Source organism: Tenrec ecaudatus, chromosome Y (genome assembly GCF_050624435.1).
Source record: "Tenrec ecaudatus isolate mTenEca1 chromosome Y, mTenEca1.hap1, whole genome shotgun sequence".
NCBI lineage: Eukaryota > Metazoa > Chordata > Mammalia > Afrosoricida > Tenrecidae > Tenrec > Tenrec ecaudatus.
In genome coordinates, this window is record NC_134549.1 from 18812323 (window position 1) to 18831266 (window position 18944).

The window sequence follows — 18944 nt, forward strand, 5'->3', positions numbered from 1 at the left end:
AGGCTTTCTACTCCTGCAAACAGTTACCATCTCAGAAACCCACAGGGACAGAGCTCTGCCCTGTCCTGTGGGGTTGCCATGAGTCAGCATTGACTCAATAGCAGTGAGAGAGAGAGAGAGAGAGGAGACTTGAGAAACTAAAAATAAAAAAATAAAAAGACTTGAGGGACTATCGCGAGGGGAGGAATGGGGGAGATAGCAGGGACATTGTAGTGGGGAAGTTAGTCATTTGGGACATCTTCACTTCACCTAACTGGAGCCAGTCTTACATTAACATATCAAAAAGAAATTATTTTTGACTAGGCCTGAGCCCCCAACTGTCTATCCTCATTGCCATGACCTTGGGAGAGTAATATGTCATCATCATACTCAGTTTCACACTTCACTCTGCCAGGAACATGTTGACTTTTAACCTCGACCTCTGAGGAGATCTTTTTCCAGATTGGCATCCATGTATCCACCCCACCTGTCTAAAAGGCTCCTCCCTCTCTGTCTGTTTTTTGTTTGTTTGTTTGATGTCAGGTCGGGTAACCCTTCTAGTAGCACCCCAGCTGACTGCTCAGTCTACTACCTTGTTCATCTTGTCTGGGACCTAGCATTCCATGAGTTATGCTGTGCCTCTGTACAAATAGAGCTTCACTTCTTGGGATCGAGCTCACACTCTGCTTTGTCTCCCTTTGTTTCTGCTTCTCTTGGTCTCTGTCTGTCTGCTTGTCTCATGCATCTCTCTAAGAAGACACACTCAAACAGCTAAAACAAAGGGTAGATGGGAAGGCATTCCTGTGACACCGGGTCCTTACTGTGTGATTATAAAAAATAAAAACACAGAGCTGTCTTTTCATGAATATTCTCAAAACTCACTCAGCACCATGAAGTCGATCCTGAGTCATAGATATCCCATGTAAGACAGGCGAGGACTGCCTCTGTTGGCTTTCAAGAGGGTAACTGTGTAGAGGAGTAGAAAGCCTCCTCTTTGGGACTCCAAACTGCTCACCCCAGCATCCCAGTTTGAACTTGCTTTTTATTCTTCTTGCTTGGCTGAGCACACCACAGCTATTCCTTGAAGGTGGACAGAGACGGAATGCCCTGCCTGCTGCAGTCATGCCTTCTGCTGCCACCACCAGGGCCATTAAGATTGGAATAAACCAACAAAGTCCCCAGGGAATCCCAAAAATAGACTTCAGACTTGGAGGGCAGGGCTTGGCACCTCATCAGACTCAATTGGAAAACATATATAAAGGTCAGCAGACATACCTGGAACTATTTATGGGCTACAGTCGCCCCCCTTCCCTCCTTTTTTTCATGTCTATCTATCTGATAGGCAAGATAAACAATCCCGAAGCGAAAACAACAGGACCGAAGGTTTCAGGGTGACTGGGGAGAAGGGGAGGTGAGAGGAAGGGAGGAGGGAACCGACAAACCCAGGGTCAAGGGAATCATAAGTGATCTAAAATCGATGGTGAGGAGGGGGTAGAATGTCTGGTGGGGTTTGATCAAATGCAGTGTAGCCAAGAGGAATTACGGAGAGCCAAATGAAGGTCAAGCATGATAGTGGATAGGAGGAAAGTAAAAGGAAATAGGAGAAAGAACTAGGAGGCAAAAGACATTTATAGAGTTATAACTATAGGCGTGGATATATGTAAATATGTTAATATATATACTAGGGATATAGGTCTATGTACGTATATGTTTAGCATCAAGGTACCAGAGAGACATTGGGATTCAAGCCCTCTCTCAATGCAAGAATATTTTATTCTAATAACCTGGAATTCTGTGATGCTCACCTTCCCGACATGATCACTGAAGTCAAAATGGGTGCATAAGCAAATGTGATGAAGAAAGCTGATGGTGCCTGGCTATCAGAAGATACACCTTCTGGGATCTTAAAGGCTTGAAGTTAAGCAAAGTGTCCATTTAGCTGAAAAGCAACAACGTCCACATAGAAGAAGCATACCAACAGGTGTGATCACTAGGTGTTGATGGGATCAGGTATCAGATATCAGAAGACCCAAAACAATCATATCCGTGTGAGTGAGGGGGGAGTGCACAGTGGAGACACAAAGCCCACCTGTAGGCAATTGGACATCCCCCCACAGAAGGGCCACAAGGAAGAGATGAGGCAGCCGAGTGCAGTACAGCACCCACCAAACACAGCATTTCTCTAGTCCTTTGATGCTCCTCCCCCCACCAACCCCACTATCATGACCCCAGTTCTACCTTACAAATCCAGCTAGACCAGAACATGTACACTGCTACAGATAAGAACTCTCGACACATTGAATCCAAGACAGATAAACTCCTCAGGAACAATAATGGGAGTAGCGATACCATGAGGGTGGGGAGAAGGGGGAGAAAGGGGGAACTGATAGGAATGATCAATGTTTAGCACCCCCCCCCCCACCAGGGGGATGAACAACAGAAACATGGGTTAAAGGAGACAGTTGACAGTGTAAGATATGAAAATAATAATAAGTTATAATTTATCAAGGGTTCATGTGGATGGGGGAGGTAGGGGAAAATGAGCTAATACCTAGGGCTGAAGTAGAAAAAAATGTTTTCAAAGGGATGATGGCAACATATGTACAAATGTACTTGACACAATGGATGTATAGATTGTTATAAGAACCCCCAATAAAATTATTTTTAAAAATTGGAATCATTGGTGGACATAGACTGGAAGACCCAGGGATTTTAGATGGACAAACTAAAAAATATGTGGGTACTCCGTTTGGCAAGCCACTTGATTCCTTAACTTTGGAAAACAGAAAACATTGGTTGTAACCTTGGGGGCACAGGCAGCAGCACAGGGTCAAGCCTTCCAAAGTCAACTTCCAGGCAAATGTCTGGGCTCTGAAGGAGAAGGATTGTACACATGTCACAGTGACCTGAGGGAGGAGATACAGCCCAGGGACATCATCATCACCAATCCGTGCATAGAGAGGACCTCCACGAGGTCTTAGACCTTCTATGATGGGAGCTAATTCCATGCCATATTCCAAAAGCAAGATGAGAAATCCCCAGGGAAACTTCCAAGAAACCAGGACTCCGATGTCTCCACTTGAAGGGGACCATGGTCACAATGGTGGGGGCCCAGTTTAGCTCCCAAACTGGATCCTTCAAGTTCTGTACCCGGGGGTGAGGCTGCAGGGGTGAATGGTTATCAACCTGACCTACTGTCCCAGCAGTGATTCTTGCTAAAGAGGCTGGAATTTGCTATCCAAGTATCGCCATGGTAACGGATGAACGCTCACTGGAAGGACTGAGCAGGCTATTTCCGCAGGTCTTAAAGGCCCTGAAGAAAATGCTACAAGGACAAAAGTTTATTCCTGACTGCCAGACCTCAGGTAGGGTCCCTAGAACGGTCTGAAACAACTCCATACACTGAAGAATGCAGCCCAGTTTTTAGTTTTATTGCAGAGACATGGAAGTGACTTTTTTATTTCCGTGTGAAAGAGGCTTGTTCATGGATACACAGAACGCTGGAGTTCTCTTTAAGAAGGTGATTCTTCATCGGGACTGATCATGGGCATCAGAAGACACTTAACAAACAAACCAACAAAAACATTGTTGAGGACGAGGGGGGTTGGAGCAGAGACCCAAAGCCCATCTGTAGGCAATGGGACAACCCCCCACAGAGGGGCCACAGGGACGGGATGAGTCAACCAGGGTGCAGTAAAGCATCAATGAAACACACAGACACTGATGGTTGGGAAATTCCCTAGACCTACATTTATCCTGGGGCCATTGGACCACCCTCCCTGGAAGTTTCAGGTGTCCTGTGTACCATTCCTGAGTCGGGACATCCCTGATGGTTATGCTTAAAAGGGATATTTTCACAAGGGAAGTATGTTCCCAGTTACATGTGGATTTCTTTTTTTGGGGGGGGGGGAATTCTACATTTATTTAAAAGACCCACAGAACACAAGCGGCTTCCACTGGTCGGCCAGCACATGGTGATGGTCCCACTGTCCTCCATACGCTCGGGACCGGCGGTCTTCTGCCATTCCCAATGTCCCCAGACAAGTCTCCTGCACTGCTGCTGGTGCCGGGCAGAGACTGAGATGTGCCCTGCAACCACCTCCAGTGCTTTTCCCGGAACCTGTTTCCTGCGGGAAGTCTGGTCTCTGTACTTGAGAGCCCCGCCTGGATCTGGATGTGGAGGGGCAGCCGGGGTCCTGCACAAAGCCAGCTACCTCATGTGTGCTTTTGGCACCGGTTCCACTGCCAGGCCGGCAAGGAGTGAGTGGCACCGACTGGAGGGTGGAGGCTGGGTTGGCTGAGCCCGATTGGCATGGCAATGACTCATCCTACAGAGGCTTATTTGAAAAAGTGACACACGATACAGCAAAGCTCAATTTCCAGGGGCAGGTCAGAGGACCCCGCCACCTGCCCTGCAAGAGCCTGTCACTCTGGAAAGTGCCAACCAGATGGAGATCGCTCACATGCTGCCTGCTGGGTGGCAGGAGAAGGCAGGCAGAGATCCCACCACTAAGTATCCAGGTGTGGGACCCCCTGAGGGGGAAGTCTGGGCATCCTCAGATCCAAAAACCCCTGTCCCCCTCCAGCCCACTCCCCAGGGCCAGGAATGCTGGCTAAGAGGATCCTAGTTCAAGCGGACAGGGCAGGCCTCCAATACCACCCCAGGAGCACAGACCAGCGCACATCCCCTGAAAGCAGAGGCCCCCACAAGGCACCTGGGGGTGGGGTCGCTGCTCCCAGGCCCAGGCAGCGCTAAGGCATGGCACAGCCCCCTCACCCCCTCCGGCTGCACCTGTCTGTGCAGAGCAAGAGCTGCACAGTTTATGAAGTTTCCCTGAATGGTTGTGTGAATGTCAAAAAAAAACTTGGTTTGCCCAGCAATACAAAAGAGGACAGAGACCCACGCAGTAAAAACATTTGGGGAGTGTGTGTGGCTAGGAGCCAACAGGGCACCCATCTGTCCTGAGTCCAGCTCGCACCCAGCATGAACTGCCAGGGCCCTGAGGCCTCGGAAAGTGACCGGATTGGGGGCTCAGGATAGGAGTGGCTGAGGGGCCCCTGCCAGGCCAGAGACACTCCCCGAATGGCTCTCCAGGAAGCAACCAGGAAAAGAGCCAGGAAGCAACCAGGAAAGGAGCCAAAGGCAGGGCAGTGCCCACCCGCCCCCAGTTGCACAGACACCAGTCCACTGGGAGGGCACAGGGCGGGAGCCAGGCTCTGTCACAATGATGTCTAGACGGCTCTGCAGCCGGACAAGCCCAAGTGACACCAGCCTGCACAGCCGTGAACAAAACCACTGCCCACAGACCCACCACTTCACACCAGATGTGCAGCCGGACCTTGGGTAGGCTGGCGCTCACTGCAGGATGAAGCCCGGGGGGTAGGGCGGGAGTCTCTGCCCCTTTAGCACCAGCTCCTGGAGCTTCTCCATCTTCACTCTGCTCATGTGCGCCCGTGTCCATCGGGTCAGATAGACATCAATGAAGGAGTCCAGGGGCACCTCTGCGTCCAGAAATTTCTCTGCCATGTTCTCCGTGTCTTCCTCAATCTTGGCCCCTTCGGCTTGAAGAAGTGCCAGGAGAGTCTCTAAGGAAGCACTGTTGGACTGTCTGTCTAGTTTGATCTTCTTTATCTGATAGGCTTCAAACAGCAGCTGCAACTCCTGGCATTTCTGGCACAGGCTGGCTCTCAGTGAGTCCAGCTGGGGCTGCTACAGCAGGTTCCCTTCCACCAGGCTCCGGTTGCTAGTGAGAGTCATCTCCTTGCTGAGCTGCAGGTTCTGCGTCTCCTCCATCTTCTGGACCATGTCCGCCAGCTGCCCCTCATCCTCCAGCAGCTCGTTGAGCTGCATCAGCGACAGCCCTGCGAAGCGGGCCTCGGTCCCGGCGCCCGCCATCCCCGCGCCTCGGCTGTCGGGCCGCTCCAGCCCACATGTGGATTTCTATCACACTAAATCTTAAATTATGTTGTATTTCTAGTATTCGTTTTCCCTGTATCAATGGTAGACCCATGTTTCCACACGTTTTCTTTTAAACAACGCTGTATATGTAAGGAATGTTCATTGACCTTCATAGAAACAAGTTGAAGGCTGCCCAGGGCTGGGGAATGAAGAGGTGGCCAGCATCTGAAGGCCAACAGGTGTATGCAGTAAAGGTGCTGCCTGGTCAGAAGGCCACCCAGGTGTGGATAGAGAGGAGGTGAATGGGATTAGAAAGGAAATAGAGTCCAAAGGGGATTGATGGTTAACAGTGAGATGTGGCAGGGGAGAAAGTCAAATGGCTCTTTCACAGGGGTCTCCCGATGCATAACAGTAGCAAAATGACAGTGATGAAGTAGCAACGAAAATGATTTTATGATTGGGGAATTCACCACCACATAAGGAACTGTATTAAAGGGTCGTAGCACTAGGAAGGTTGAGAACCACTGGCTTAAGGAAAAGTGACATTCTGTTTGGAGTGATGAAAATGCTTTGACAATCGACAGTGGAGATGGTTGCAGACATTATGAATGTAATCATTGCTCACCAAATTGTATATTTCAAACCAATTTAAATAGCAATTTATACATAAATATATCTAAAACATTAACATCTAAAATAGAGTAGTATGATATATTGAAATATATTAATATATGTAACCGTTAGGTTTATTATGCCGACGTGAGCAATAGGAACAGGTGGGATTCATCAGGTCACAGTTTGATTGGAGGGCAAAGAGACCAATGGCTCTGCAAGGCCTGCTTCTTTCTCTCTTGCTTTCTGGTGATCGGACCAGCCTGCGGCTGCTTTACCTAACTCTCTGTCTCAACTTGTGAGCTACACTACCTCTGGGACAGCCAACATGTGGACCATGTTGCTCGAGTTTGAGGTTCCTTTGAGACCTGCTTCACCACACTGCTGGTGCGCACACTGCTTGAGCTTGAGGCTGGTGTATCCTGTCATCTTGCACTGCTTGAGTCCAATATCCCATCCGGGCGGGCTTTGCTAAGCTCCCAAGCTACTGCTGATTGTGGACCCTACTCTGCTGCTTTCTGTCTGTGGGCAGACTCTGCCTGCCTTGCCCAAGGACTCTGCTGTCTGCTTCCTTGACCTTGGATCCAGCAGCCCACGGGGGTTGAAGGACTTCCAGTATATTTACTGTTCCACAGAAGTGAGTTGAACTGAACCCTCTGTGCTGCTGTGTGGACTAATTAGCTGTTATATCCCTTCTCGCTGTATAAACCTATCCTCAGATATAATCATAAGTGTCCTGCTTTTGTTTCTCTAGATAACCCCGCCTAACACAATATGTAAATTTAATATATCAAGTATTAAGGTATATTAAACGGATAAGAACAGATAGATGCTACACTTGATCTTAGCCAAAAGGCCGAGAAATGGTGAGTATAAAATATATTAATATATATCACCATCATTTAAAAAGTAGCAAGCAAAAAAAATTTTTTTTTAATTTTTTAAGTAGCAAGCAACTCTTTTCAGTGCAGCCAACACACAATACTAAGTTATTTAAATGAGACTTAAAGCTTCAGAAAACCTTCCATGCAATCCAGGACAGATGAACCCCTGAGGACCAGTGGTGAGAATGGCAATACTGGGAGGGTGGAGGGAGGGCGGGGTAGAAAGGGGAACCAATCACAATGATCTATGTAAAATCCCCTTCCTGGGGAATGGACAACAGAAAAGTGGGTGGCGGGAGATGTTGGACAGTGTAAGACATGAAAAAATAATAATGTATAAATTATCAAGGGTTCATGAGGGAGGGGGAAATGAGGAGCTGATACCGAGGGCTCAAGTAGAAAGCAAATGTTTTGAGAATGACGATGGCAACAAATGTGCAAATGTGCTGACACAATGGGTGGATGGATGGATTGTGATAAGAGCTGTACAAGCCCCCAATAAAATGATTTTTAAGAAAAAATAAAGAAAACCTTCCATGCTTAAAAAAAAGAAAAGTCAACAAGTGTTGTCATTCTGACAAAAGGTCACCCCCACACCCTCCACCCCATGCCCACATTCACATACTCCTAAGGTACAGGGCTGCATGGTGCTCACTTCTGCTGTGGGGTCAATTTCCCCTCGGATTCTCCAATCCAACATGAACACGTGTGCTCTCACAACACTGACGTCACAGGGGGACATGAGGCTTGCCTCCGAGGAAGAGAGGACCCCTACATCCTGGAAAAGAGACCGTGGGACAGCTTGATCTCGGCACATGTCCACAGCACACAACGTGGACAGGCAGAGGTGTCAGGTGGAGGGAGGGAGACTCCCAGGTTCTCAGGGTCTTGTTTGGGCCAGCCCATCACCAGAGCATGCCAGAAAGGACATCTGCCCCTGCAGCCACTGCTCTGAGTCTCTGCAGCTAGAAGAACCCCTCTCAGATTGGAGGCTATGCAAGAGAAAGGTCCCAGCTTCCTTCTCTGTACATTCAGTGCTTAGTGTGAGCCAAAGTAAGCTATCTATTGAGCTGAAAACCAAAAGATCATCGGTTCAAACCAAGCAGTTGCTCGTTGGAAAAAAAGATACGGCTGTCTGCTCCTGCAATAATATATTCTCAGGAACGCAAAGGGGCACGTCGACTCTGTCCTACAGGGTGCTCAGAATCAGTGCGGACGGCAGTGGGTTTTGATCTGAGAGTTTCAGAGTGGTTGCCCTCCTAAGTCCCAAGTCTCTAATAAGTATCTGTTGGTCTTGGTTCTCCATCCATGACCGACTTCACCCTGTGGCCGTAGGACAATGCTTTCTATTCCTACAAGAGACTAGCTCCTGAAAGAGCAGTGGTGTGTGGGGATCAGGACCTGGAGCCAGGCAGATCAAGGCAGAGCCATAGACCATGAGGCCATGCCTGCAGGCAGAACCATCCTTGGTAGAGCCTGAGGTCCCCTGAGGAAACTGAGTCACCGTTTGAGCTCTGACAGTGGGGAGGATGCCCCAGGAGTGAGCTGGACAACCCAGGAACGGTGGGTGCAGAGGACCCAGGAGAGTCTCCGGATGTCATCCACATTGCACAGGGACCTGCAGGTGTTTTCTCAACTGCCCAGGCCCCGACCTGCCCGGGGACATGGGTGAGCCACTGCAACACAGGTGTGTGTTTGGGGGTGAGTGTCCTACAGAGTTCATACTGGCCACAGGGGAGTGGTGGCATCTCTTCATCATGATGCCTGACGGCCTTTGTTGGGTAAAGTGGACGCAGGGATATTCATGCCAAGGTCATTCTGGACATCCCCTCCTCCCCATCTCTGAGATGCACCCCCAGCTGCCACCATCCAGGTCCACAGTCTGAGCTAGTCAGAAGTGGAGTGGAACAAGTCCTCTCATTTATCTAGCAGTGATACCCAAACGCTTGCCCTGGACCAAGTCGGTGATGGATCTGGGTGTGAGGCAAAAATCAACCCAGGGGGACCAAAGCGTGCAAAGCCAGAGGTCAGGTAAAGCCACACTATTTACTCGGGTGTTTTCTGGGAAAATAAGGGAAGTCTGAAAATAGAAAGGTTGCAAGCCACTTGCTTTGAGCTATTAAAATTTGATCTTTAAATGGGTTTAGGCCATGCCTTCAAAGAAAGCTGTGTATGGAAAGATATGTCCCACCCAGTACTTTGGATTACTCAGGAACCAGTAGTCTTTGTCATGCACTGGAAAAAATCTGGAACCATGAAGAAAACCCTTCTCTGGGATGGAACATTAAAGGGAGTCAGTGGGCAGGCTGAGATGTTTGCTAGGTAACCACCTGGATCTACTTGTTGAGTGGAAGTGGGAGAAATGCCGCAATAAAGAGACAGTTGAGTTTGGTTACTGACACCTGTGGTCTTGGTTTACAGGATAAAAGAGAAGGTGAGAACGGGCTGACTGATCTAAAGTTCATGACCTAGCACGAGGGGGCTAGGCTTGTTGAAGATTGGTGAGAGCTCATGGTCTAAAGGCAAGGCAACCAATGGGCACCCTGTGGAGGCCAAGTGAGGCAGCCCACATTGAGTTGACCAGAACCTGACCAGCCGGAGATTTTTGAGCCTATGAAGTAGTGCATATTGTTGCTGACTTCATGGATGACCTGTCCGGATTTGACTTTGTTTATGGATGCAGACTTCACAAAGTTCCAACTGGAATGAAGACTCTGCATGTGGGCAGTATGTAAATTGGATACCCAAAATTTGGAGATAAAGGCATGAAATGGTTGGCTTACAAACTTTCATAGGTGGGGGGAGAGGGGAGAAATTCACAGGATTATAGGGTTAAGGTTTAGGTGTTACTTAATTGCAATTTTGAGGCTAAAGAATGATGTAAAGATGCCAAGTTGGCAAGGGGTGAATTGAGTTAGTTTATTGTGCCACAATAAACACGTGGGGTTAATTGAAGGGCGGAGGGATACATGGTTTGGTGAGCCTCACCTTTCGAGTTCTTGGGTCTCTTGCTTTGTGATGGTCGGACCAGGGTGCAGCTGCCTTAGCCAGTTCCTGCTCCAGCTGGCAAGAGTCACCTCAGGCAAGACATCCCTGAGAAGCCACATGGACCTACCCCAATGCAGTCCTGGATACTAGAGCAGGCGTGTGGAGACCCCTGCCAGCACTGAGATGCTTACACGCTCACCGATTTGGCTTTCCTCCTGCAGTTGACATCATTCTGTGTTTTGGGAGATGGAGGAAGACTTTGTAGATTGGTGTTGGACATATGGGTTAATGAGTTAATGTTGGACTTGTGGGCTTGGGCAGCACTGGGTTGGAAATTTTTCTTGATGTGCAGTTGACCTTTGTATAAAAGACTCTCTTATACATGAGTTTCTGTGGATTTGTTTCTCTAAAGTCCCCAGACTAACACATTGGGTCTTAAAGGCTTGAATTAAACAAGCGGCCATCTAGCTCAGAAGCAACAAATCTCACATGGAAGCACACCAGCCGGTGTGACCATGAGGTGTCGAAGGGATCAGGTACCAGGCATCTAAGACCCAGAACAAAATCATACCCAATGTGAATGATGGTGAAAGGAGTGGCGACCCAATGCCCATCTGTGGACAATTGGACATCCCCTAACAGGGTTCACAGGAAGAGAGGAGCCAGTCAGGGTACAGTGTGGGTATAGTATAGCACCGGTGAAACACACAATTTTCCTCTAGCTCTTTGGTACTCCTTCACCCAAGATCATGACCTCAATTCTATATTACAAATCAGATTAGACAAGAACATGCAAAGTGCTACAGATAACAGCCCAAAACACAAGGAATCAAAGATAGATAAACTCCCAAGGGCCAAAAATGAGTAGAGCTACCACAAGGATTAGGGGGTAGTGGGGGAGAAAGGGGTAATCAATCACAAGTATCCACCCATAACTCCCTCCCAGGGGGATGAACAATGGAAAAGTGGATGAGAGGCGACAGAGGATCATCTAAGGCATGAAAATAATAAGCTATAACTTATCAAGGGTGGGGTAGGGTGGGGGGAAGAAATGGGGAGCTGATATCAGGAACTCAAGTGGGAGGAGAATGCTTTGAAAATGATGATGGTGACATATGTGGAAATGTGCTTGACACCCAGAATGAATGTATGGATTGTGGTAAAAGATGTAAGAGTCCCCTATAAAAGAGAAAAAAGAGGGGTGATATCAGCAGACATCAGAGTACCCACAAGCTGCAGATGCCTGCAGATGAGTGGGAGAGACGGAAGAACACCCACACTGCGCCCGGAGAAATTTTAAGTGGGACCCTCACTTGAGTATAAGCTGAAGGGGAGGGGGCGGTGGTTTCAGCATAAAATATGTGCTGGAAAACGGCTCATACACAAGTATACACAGTATATCTCAATCTGAAAGAACTGAAGAAAAACTCAAGGCACAAGCTGCATCATTGAAAGATTCTATGGGGAAAATATTGAACTTTGCAGAAAGCATCAGAAGATGGAATGAAGGAATACCGAGGGTGACTGAACTAAAGGCTTGAACAGATATGGAAGGAAGAAGTCGTAAGATGCCCCGAAGGCAATAGCCCAAAACAAGCCTCCAGGAACTGACAGGGTACCAGTAAGGTGATAAAACACCCAAAGCACTCATTAACCTGCCAAGATATCAGGATGCAAGCTCCCTGGACAACTGACTGGAAGACGGCCATACTTATGCCCATTCCAAAAAGAGGTGACCACAGAATGCACCAATTATCAAATGATGTCATAATCTCACACGAAAGCCAATTTTTACTGATCGTAATTCAACCATGGTTGAACTGCCTGAAATCCGAACTGATCAGAAGAGGATGTCACCTGTGAGCTATCACTGATGGCATGAGGCATTTCTTGGATGCAACCACTGAACACCAGAAAGATGCCTACCTCTATTTTATTGACTATGTACACACATTCAATGGTGTGGATCCTAACAAACTATGGATCAGTTTGAGAGGAATGAGAACTCTAAAACACGTCTTTGTGTTCCTGCAGAACCTGTACACGAATCAAAAGGCAGTTGTTGGCAGGGGTCAAGGTGGGAGGAGATATGGGAAGGGGGTGGGAATATAAGAAAGGAGTGAGGGTAAGAAAATGACAATATACATATACAGGGATGGGAGACAATGAGATACTGCCCGTGATTTAATGTGATGGGATGTGCCACTACCCAGAATGCCTTTCTTCACTTGTCTTAGATCCCACATAAAAGCTTGCTAACCTTAGAGGCAGGAGGGGGGAAGACAAAAAAGCTTGCTAACCTTGCAGTGAGCAGCCCAATGAATGAGCAGCCCAATGAATGACCCCTATGCCACCATGGAACCCGTGGGGGCTGTGCACTGGGCTGCTAACTGCAAGGTCAGCAGTTTAAAGGTACCAGTTATACCATGCAGGGAAAGATGATGCTTCTACTCCCATAAAGGGCTACAGCCTTGGAAACCACTGAGGGAAGTAAAACCTTGTCTTGTAGTATTACCATGAGTGAGAGTCGACTCTGTGGCAGTAAGTTTGGGATACAAATATATACACATACCAAAGTATATACATGTACATACACCAAAATATAGTGTGTACTCTTAGAAAAACTTTAACGAGAAAAAAAGCATCACATTTTTAAACACCACCCATACCTCTACCCCCAGCCCAGACTCATCACCAATCAGTTCTAAACACTGTTCTGGGTGGCTACAAAAAAAGAAAAAAATGGAGACAAATTTGGATGATCTTGTGACATACACGTTGGTTTCAAAGAAACAATTATATGACTTTCAGAAATGTATTAACTTACTTTAAAATCAAAACCACTGAACTGTTCACTCTACAGGCACAGTAGGAATGCCCACAGGATTGTAAATGCACTCATGACAACTGCATCACCTTTATTCCTGAAGTGCCTGGTGGGTATAAAATGCTCACTTTTCCACTAGCACCCCAATGTCTAATTCCAAAAACCATCCTGCTGCCAAAGAAACAATGTGAGCCGGTGGGTTTCTGAGACTGAACATTTTATGGGAGTAGAAAGGCCAGTCTTTTTCCAGCAGAGCACCTGGTGGTAACCACCCACCGACCATTCCGATTGCAGCCCAGCAAGTGACCAGGGGCGCATTTATTTTCATGAGACACGATTCAATAACTCTGCATGCGTTTCAGTAATCTTTCTTATGCACAAAACAGTCACTAGAATCAAACTGTATTCAGTTCATTCCCACATCAGGGAGAATCTGACTTACTGATAGACTGAGAAGGATCTGTTCATAATATGGGGACTGCTTGCAAGGTTCTCATAAGTACCTGAACGCCAATTAGTACACATCAGTAAAAACAACTGAAGAGAAAGTTCCATTGGTAATTTGAAAATTCCATTTGGAATATCTCACTAATTATGTGGTGAATAATTATCAGCGGACACTAAAATCGGTAAGATGAGCTATGAAGAAAACCAAACATCTGCAAATCTCAAAATGTCACGATAAATACACTATTGATAAGGGGAAAATAGTAACATGGAAAGACATTAGAAACAAACCCTCTTGAAAGAAACACAAGGAGAATATCGATAATTATAGTGAAATTTAATTATAGTAAAAACAAAAGGAAGGAAATTAATATAGAATGAGAGTCCTCGTTTGGTGAAGGCAACTTACACATTCTTTGTAATAGCTACAGAAACTAAGAAATAGCTAGCTTATAACTAACCCCCTAAATACACAAGATCATGTTTTTTCTTTGAATAGATTTGTATTAAATTTTCTTGGCATCAATATTGCTTACTAGGAAACATTGTTCTTTAATAAAACAGTTGGTGAGTTACACTTTTAAATTTTAGAACGAAAACATTGTATTTTTAAAATCTACACAGTAAATTCCTAAACGTGATGTATATCAGGCCTTATAGTCCTAACACCGCTCTACTGTTAAGTTCTGACACAATTCTCCCACATTACTTAGGGCTTCTCCTTCCTGTGAATTTTCCTGTGTTTTCTGAGGTTAGAGGACTGCCTGAGACTTTGCCGCAGTCATCACATTTGTAAGGCATTTCGCCACTGTGCATTCTCAGATGACACTTTAGCATTGAGGAAGAAATGAACACTTTCCCACACGGTTGACATTCATAAGGCTTCTCCCCACTATGGGTTCTTAGATGGACAGTGAGAGCTGAAGACTGAGCAAAGCCTTTGCCACATTGTTTACACTCAAAAGGCTTTTCTCCAATGAGTTCTTTTGTGCATAATGAAAGCAGTGGAATCCCGAAAAGCGTTCCCACATTCTTTACACTCATAAGGCCTTTCCCCACTTTGAGTTCTCTTATGTGTAGTTAGGTGTGTGGCCTGTCTAAAGGCCTTCCCACAAACACTGCATTTATATGGTTTCTCTCCACTGTGGGTTCTTATGTGTGATTTGAGCACAGGTTGAGAAACAAAGGCCTTCCCACATTCCTTGCATTTGTAAGGCTTCTCCCCACTGTGAATCCGCAAATGTGTGGTAAGAGGTTTTCCCACACTCTTTACATTCATAAAGTCTTCCTCCACTATGAGTTTTTCTGTGTGTCCTGAGAGTTGAGGATTGTGTGAAGGCTCTCCCACATTCCTCACACTGATAAGGCCGGACTCCACTGTGAGTTTGCATGTGTGTAGTCAGAGATGCGGAACAAGTAAAAGCTTTCCCACATTCTCTACATTTAAAAGGTTTCTGCCCACTGTGAATTCATTGATGAATAGTTAGGACTGAAGAAAAACGAAAGTGCTTCCCACACTGGTTACATTCAAAAGGTTTCTCTTCACTGTGAGTTCTTCTATGTGAATTGAGGTGTGGAGAACCTTTAAAGGTTTTTCCACATTCCTGACACTGATAGGGTCGATCTGCTCTGTGAGTTTTCCTATGTGAAATAATAGCTGAAGAGTCTTTAAAAGTTTTCCCACATTCCTTACATTCATAAGGCTTCTCATCACCGTGAGAACTTAAGTGGCGACAGAGAGATGAGGAATAGTGAAAAGTTTCCCACATTGTTTACATTCAAAAGGTTTCTCTGCACTGTGAGTTCTTTTATGGTTAATGAGTGTTGAATATAGACTAAACCCTTTCCCGCACTGCTTACATTGATAAGGTTTCTCTCCGCTGTGAGTTTTTTGATGAAAAACAAGGTGTGATGAAATACGAAAGGCTTTCCCACATTCTTTACATTCATAAGGTTTCTCTCCGCTGTGAATTCTTTTATGCACATTCAGAGTTGAGGATTGACTAAACCCTTTCCCGCACTGCTTACATTTATACGGTTTCTCTCCACTGTGTGTCGTTCTATGAGAAGCAATATGTGATGATGCACGAAAAGCTTTCCCACATTCTCTACATTCATAAGGCCTTTCTTCACTGGGGGTTTTCAAATGTTTACTGAGGGCTGAGGAACTTTTGAAGCCTTTCCTACAGTCTTTACATTCATAAGGCCTTTCTTCACTGTGAGTTTTTAAATGTTCACTGTGGGTTGAAGAACTTTTGAAAGCTGCACCACATTCTCCACATTCATAAGGACTTTCTTCACTGTGAGTTTTTAAATGTTCACTGAGGGTGGAAGTACGTTCGAAACCTTTCCCACATTCTTGACACTGATAAAGCCTTTCTGCACTGTGGGATTTTAAATGTGCACTGAGGGCTGAGGAATATCTGAAAGCTTTCCCACAGTGCTTACATTCAAGAGTTTTCTCTGCACTATGAGTTCTTGAGTGTCTGGTGAGGGCTGCGGGAACCCTAAAGACTTTTCCACGTTCTTTACAACCATGCCGTTCCACACCAGTGAGTTCCGTCACAGGAGTTTCATGGGCAGAGAGACAAGGGGCATCCTTCTCCCGATCCTGACATGTAAGAGAGTTCTTTCCTTTAGGAGCACTCACAGGAGTGCTTAAGTGACAAAGGCACCTGCAGGATTCTTGACATTCCTTACACAGACTGGTGGTACATTCAGTGTGACACAGGATGTGCTGGCTATAAGATGCCTGATCCACGAACACTTTTCCACAAGTAGAACATTCAAAATGATTGAGTTGGAGGGCGTTTCTTTGTGGCACATTAAGAAATGGAAGCTGACCAAAGGGTTTCACACAAGGAAAGACTCCATTCACTTCAGCATCGCTCTTTACATTATGGATCCTGTTAAAAACAGGTAGCATACAGTTAGAAATGCACAAGTCAGCCATTTCCGAAGACCAGACACTGTGTCTGTGTATGGTATTGATGCCAACTCATATCATGTTTAGTGGGTTAAATTATCTGCCAGAAATGTTACCACTTCAATCACTGAATTGAGATTGAGGGTAATGTGTTTCAAATACTCATTATGTTAAACTTATGAAAAGGTTTTACTGTAAAAACTCCATAAATACTTCATGTGTGATCTTTTATTTCAGGATTCTCAATCCCTAGGATATCTTAGCAGATATTGTATTACTACCAGGAATGATAGGGCTGGACACATTCCAAGTGGAAATATCTGTCACCACCTTTGGACAGGACAGCACTGAATCTTTCCTGCTTGGGTCAGTATCTGGTTGAAATAGAACATGGACACGATCCTCATTTAGGCTGGTAAGCATTAGTAATTGTTGACTCAGTAGAAGCTGATTTGAAGCCAAGGTACACAAGGGGACTTCCAAAAGTTCATTGAAATATTCCATAGCTTCTAATTTTTCTGTGAACTTTTCAAAGCCTAATCAGAAATTGTTTTTCTTGACACCGGATGATTGTTCCCCTATGCACTGTCTAACCTTGCGTGAAAGATACCTCAAATGCTTCCCCTGGTATCTCTGCTGATCTTTACTGCCATGTGCCTCCAATATTTCCGCTAACAATGGGGACCAGGCACTAATGTTTCTGAATGTTGACAGAATATGTTCACTGGATAACTTTTCTCCATCTTTATGTCTTCCAGAACCTGATCCAGTAATACAGGTTGAGATTCTCAATAAACAGGAAAAAAACAAGAAGTATGCAACAACAAAAAAAACCTGACAACAACCGCAAACTCAGACAAAGATGGAAATAGCCACATTTTTACATTTTTCACTACATCAGGAAGGCTAAAAATAATTTATGAGGAAATATTTCCACAAAGATTGAGAGTGATGGGGACATAAAGAGCTGCAATTCCATAGGACGGCAATGTCTACCATATACACGCAACTCTTGAAGGGGAGACGGGGTATCAGGACGCAGAGAGGAGAGGTCTGCTCATCAATGCAGTGTGCTCAGCCACTGGTGGGGCTTTGTCCTAACAACACATGCTGATCTGTAAAGTGCTGGACGCATGACCACTTCCCACCCTGCAATGCCGTCATCCAAAGATTCCCTCCTTTCTTGGTGCTCCCTCTGCAGTCTCCCGGGATACAGCTGATCTCCATGGTCCTCTCTACTCCAGGAAAATGAGCAGCTATAGCTGGGATTGGACTTGTCACCAATGTATGTTCTACAGGATTGCAGTCCACAACAATGGACATTTCTCCATAACAAATACTTTGCTCTTTCGTCTCCCAAGATGGGCAGCTGTGTATTTACTTGCAGCAAAATATTCAAACAAATTTGTAGTAGATACAGTAAATGCTACAACTGTGTTTCAGATAAAACGGTGATCCTGTCCCCCATGGGGTACCAGAAGGATACACAAGGGCTGCAAATGCAGACACCAATACTGCATCCTTCAAGAAGGGTTAAAGTACCAGAGTTGTCCATTTTTTGGGAAAAAAATACGTTTATTGGGGGCCCTTACTTCTCTTATCACAATCCATACATTCATCCAGTGTCAAGCACATTTGCTGCCATCATTTTCAAGGCATTCTTTCCACAAGCCACGGAAATCAGCTCATTTCTGCTCTCTCCCTCACAAGCCCTTGATAAGTTATACATTATTATTTCCTTATCTTACATCATCCTCCATCACTCCTAACCCACTTTACTGTTATTTGTCCCGCTGGGTGTGGGTTCTCGATCAATCCTTGTGATGAATTCCTAGTTTCTCCCCCTACCCTCACCTAATCCTCCTGGTATCTCTACTCTCCTTGTTGGCCCTGAGAGGTTTGTCTACACTCGATTCCCTGTGTTGTAAGCTCACTGTAGCACTGTGTATGCTTTGGTCTAATACGATTTGTAAGGAAGAATTGAGGTCGTGATAGTGGGGGGAAGTAAGCTACAAAGAACTAGAGGAAAGTTATGTGTTTCATTGGTGCTATACTGCACCCTGACTGGCTCATCTCTTCTCTGTGACCCATCTGTGAGAGGATGTTCAATTGTTTAATGATAGGAATTGGGTCTCCACTCCAGGGCCCTCACCATTCACATTGGGTATGATTTGTTCTGGGTCTTAGATGTCTGATACCTGACTCCATCACAACACCTCATGATCTCACAGGATGGTGTGCTTCTTCCATGTGAGCTTAGCGGCATCTCAGCTAGACGGCGCTTATTTATCTTCAAGCCTTGAAGACCCCACATATCTCTGGATAGCCGGGCTCCATCAGCTTTCTTCACCACATTTGCTTAAGCACCCATTTTGTCTTCAG

At 45.9% G+C, this 18944-nt stretch overlaps 1 protein-coding gene, 1 long non-coding RNA gene and 3 pseudogenes across 2 annotated transcripts in view; 1 reads left to right on the forward strand and 4 right to left on the reverse strand.

Annotated features, from left to right (window-relative positions):
* The window catches only part of LOC142435585 (uncharacterized), a 41073-nt gene that overhangs the window by 12708 nt on the left and 9421 nt on the right, over positions 1–18944 (reverse strand). The gene's annotated exons all lie outside the window — the stretch shown is intronic.
* LOC142435614 (S-methyl-5'-thioadenosine phosphorylase-like) lies at positions 1102–3450 on the forward strand (annotated as a pseudogene).
* On the reverse strand, positions 5336–5875 carry LOC142435615 (vacuolar protein sorting-associated protein 37B pseudogene; annotated as a pseudogene).
* LOC142435717 (U2 spliceosomal RNA) lies at positions 7219–7358 on the reverse strand (annotated as a pseudogene).
* On the reverse strand, positions 14026–16589 carry LOC142435616 (uncharacterized). Its single transcript, XM_075539841.1, has one exon. It carries the CDS (start codon positions 16587–16589, stop codon positions 15360–15362), a length of 1230 nt encoding a protein of 409 aa, XP_075395956.1. The 3' UTR covers positions 14026–15359.

Excerpts from the sequence above, each read along its gene's own strand:
- LOC142435616 (XM_075539841.1), bottom strand. The coding sequence starts at position 16,589 with ATGGCTGACTTGTGCATTTCTAACTGTATGCTACCTGTTTTTAACAGG.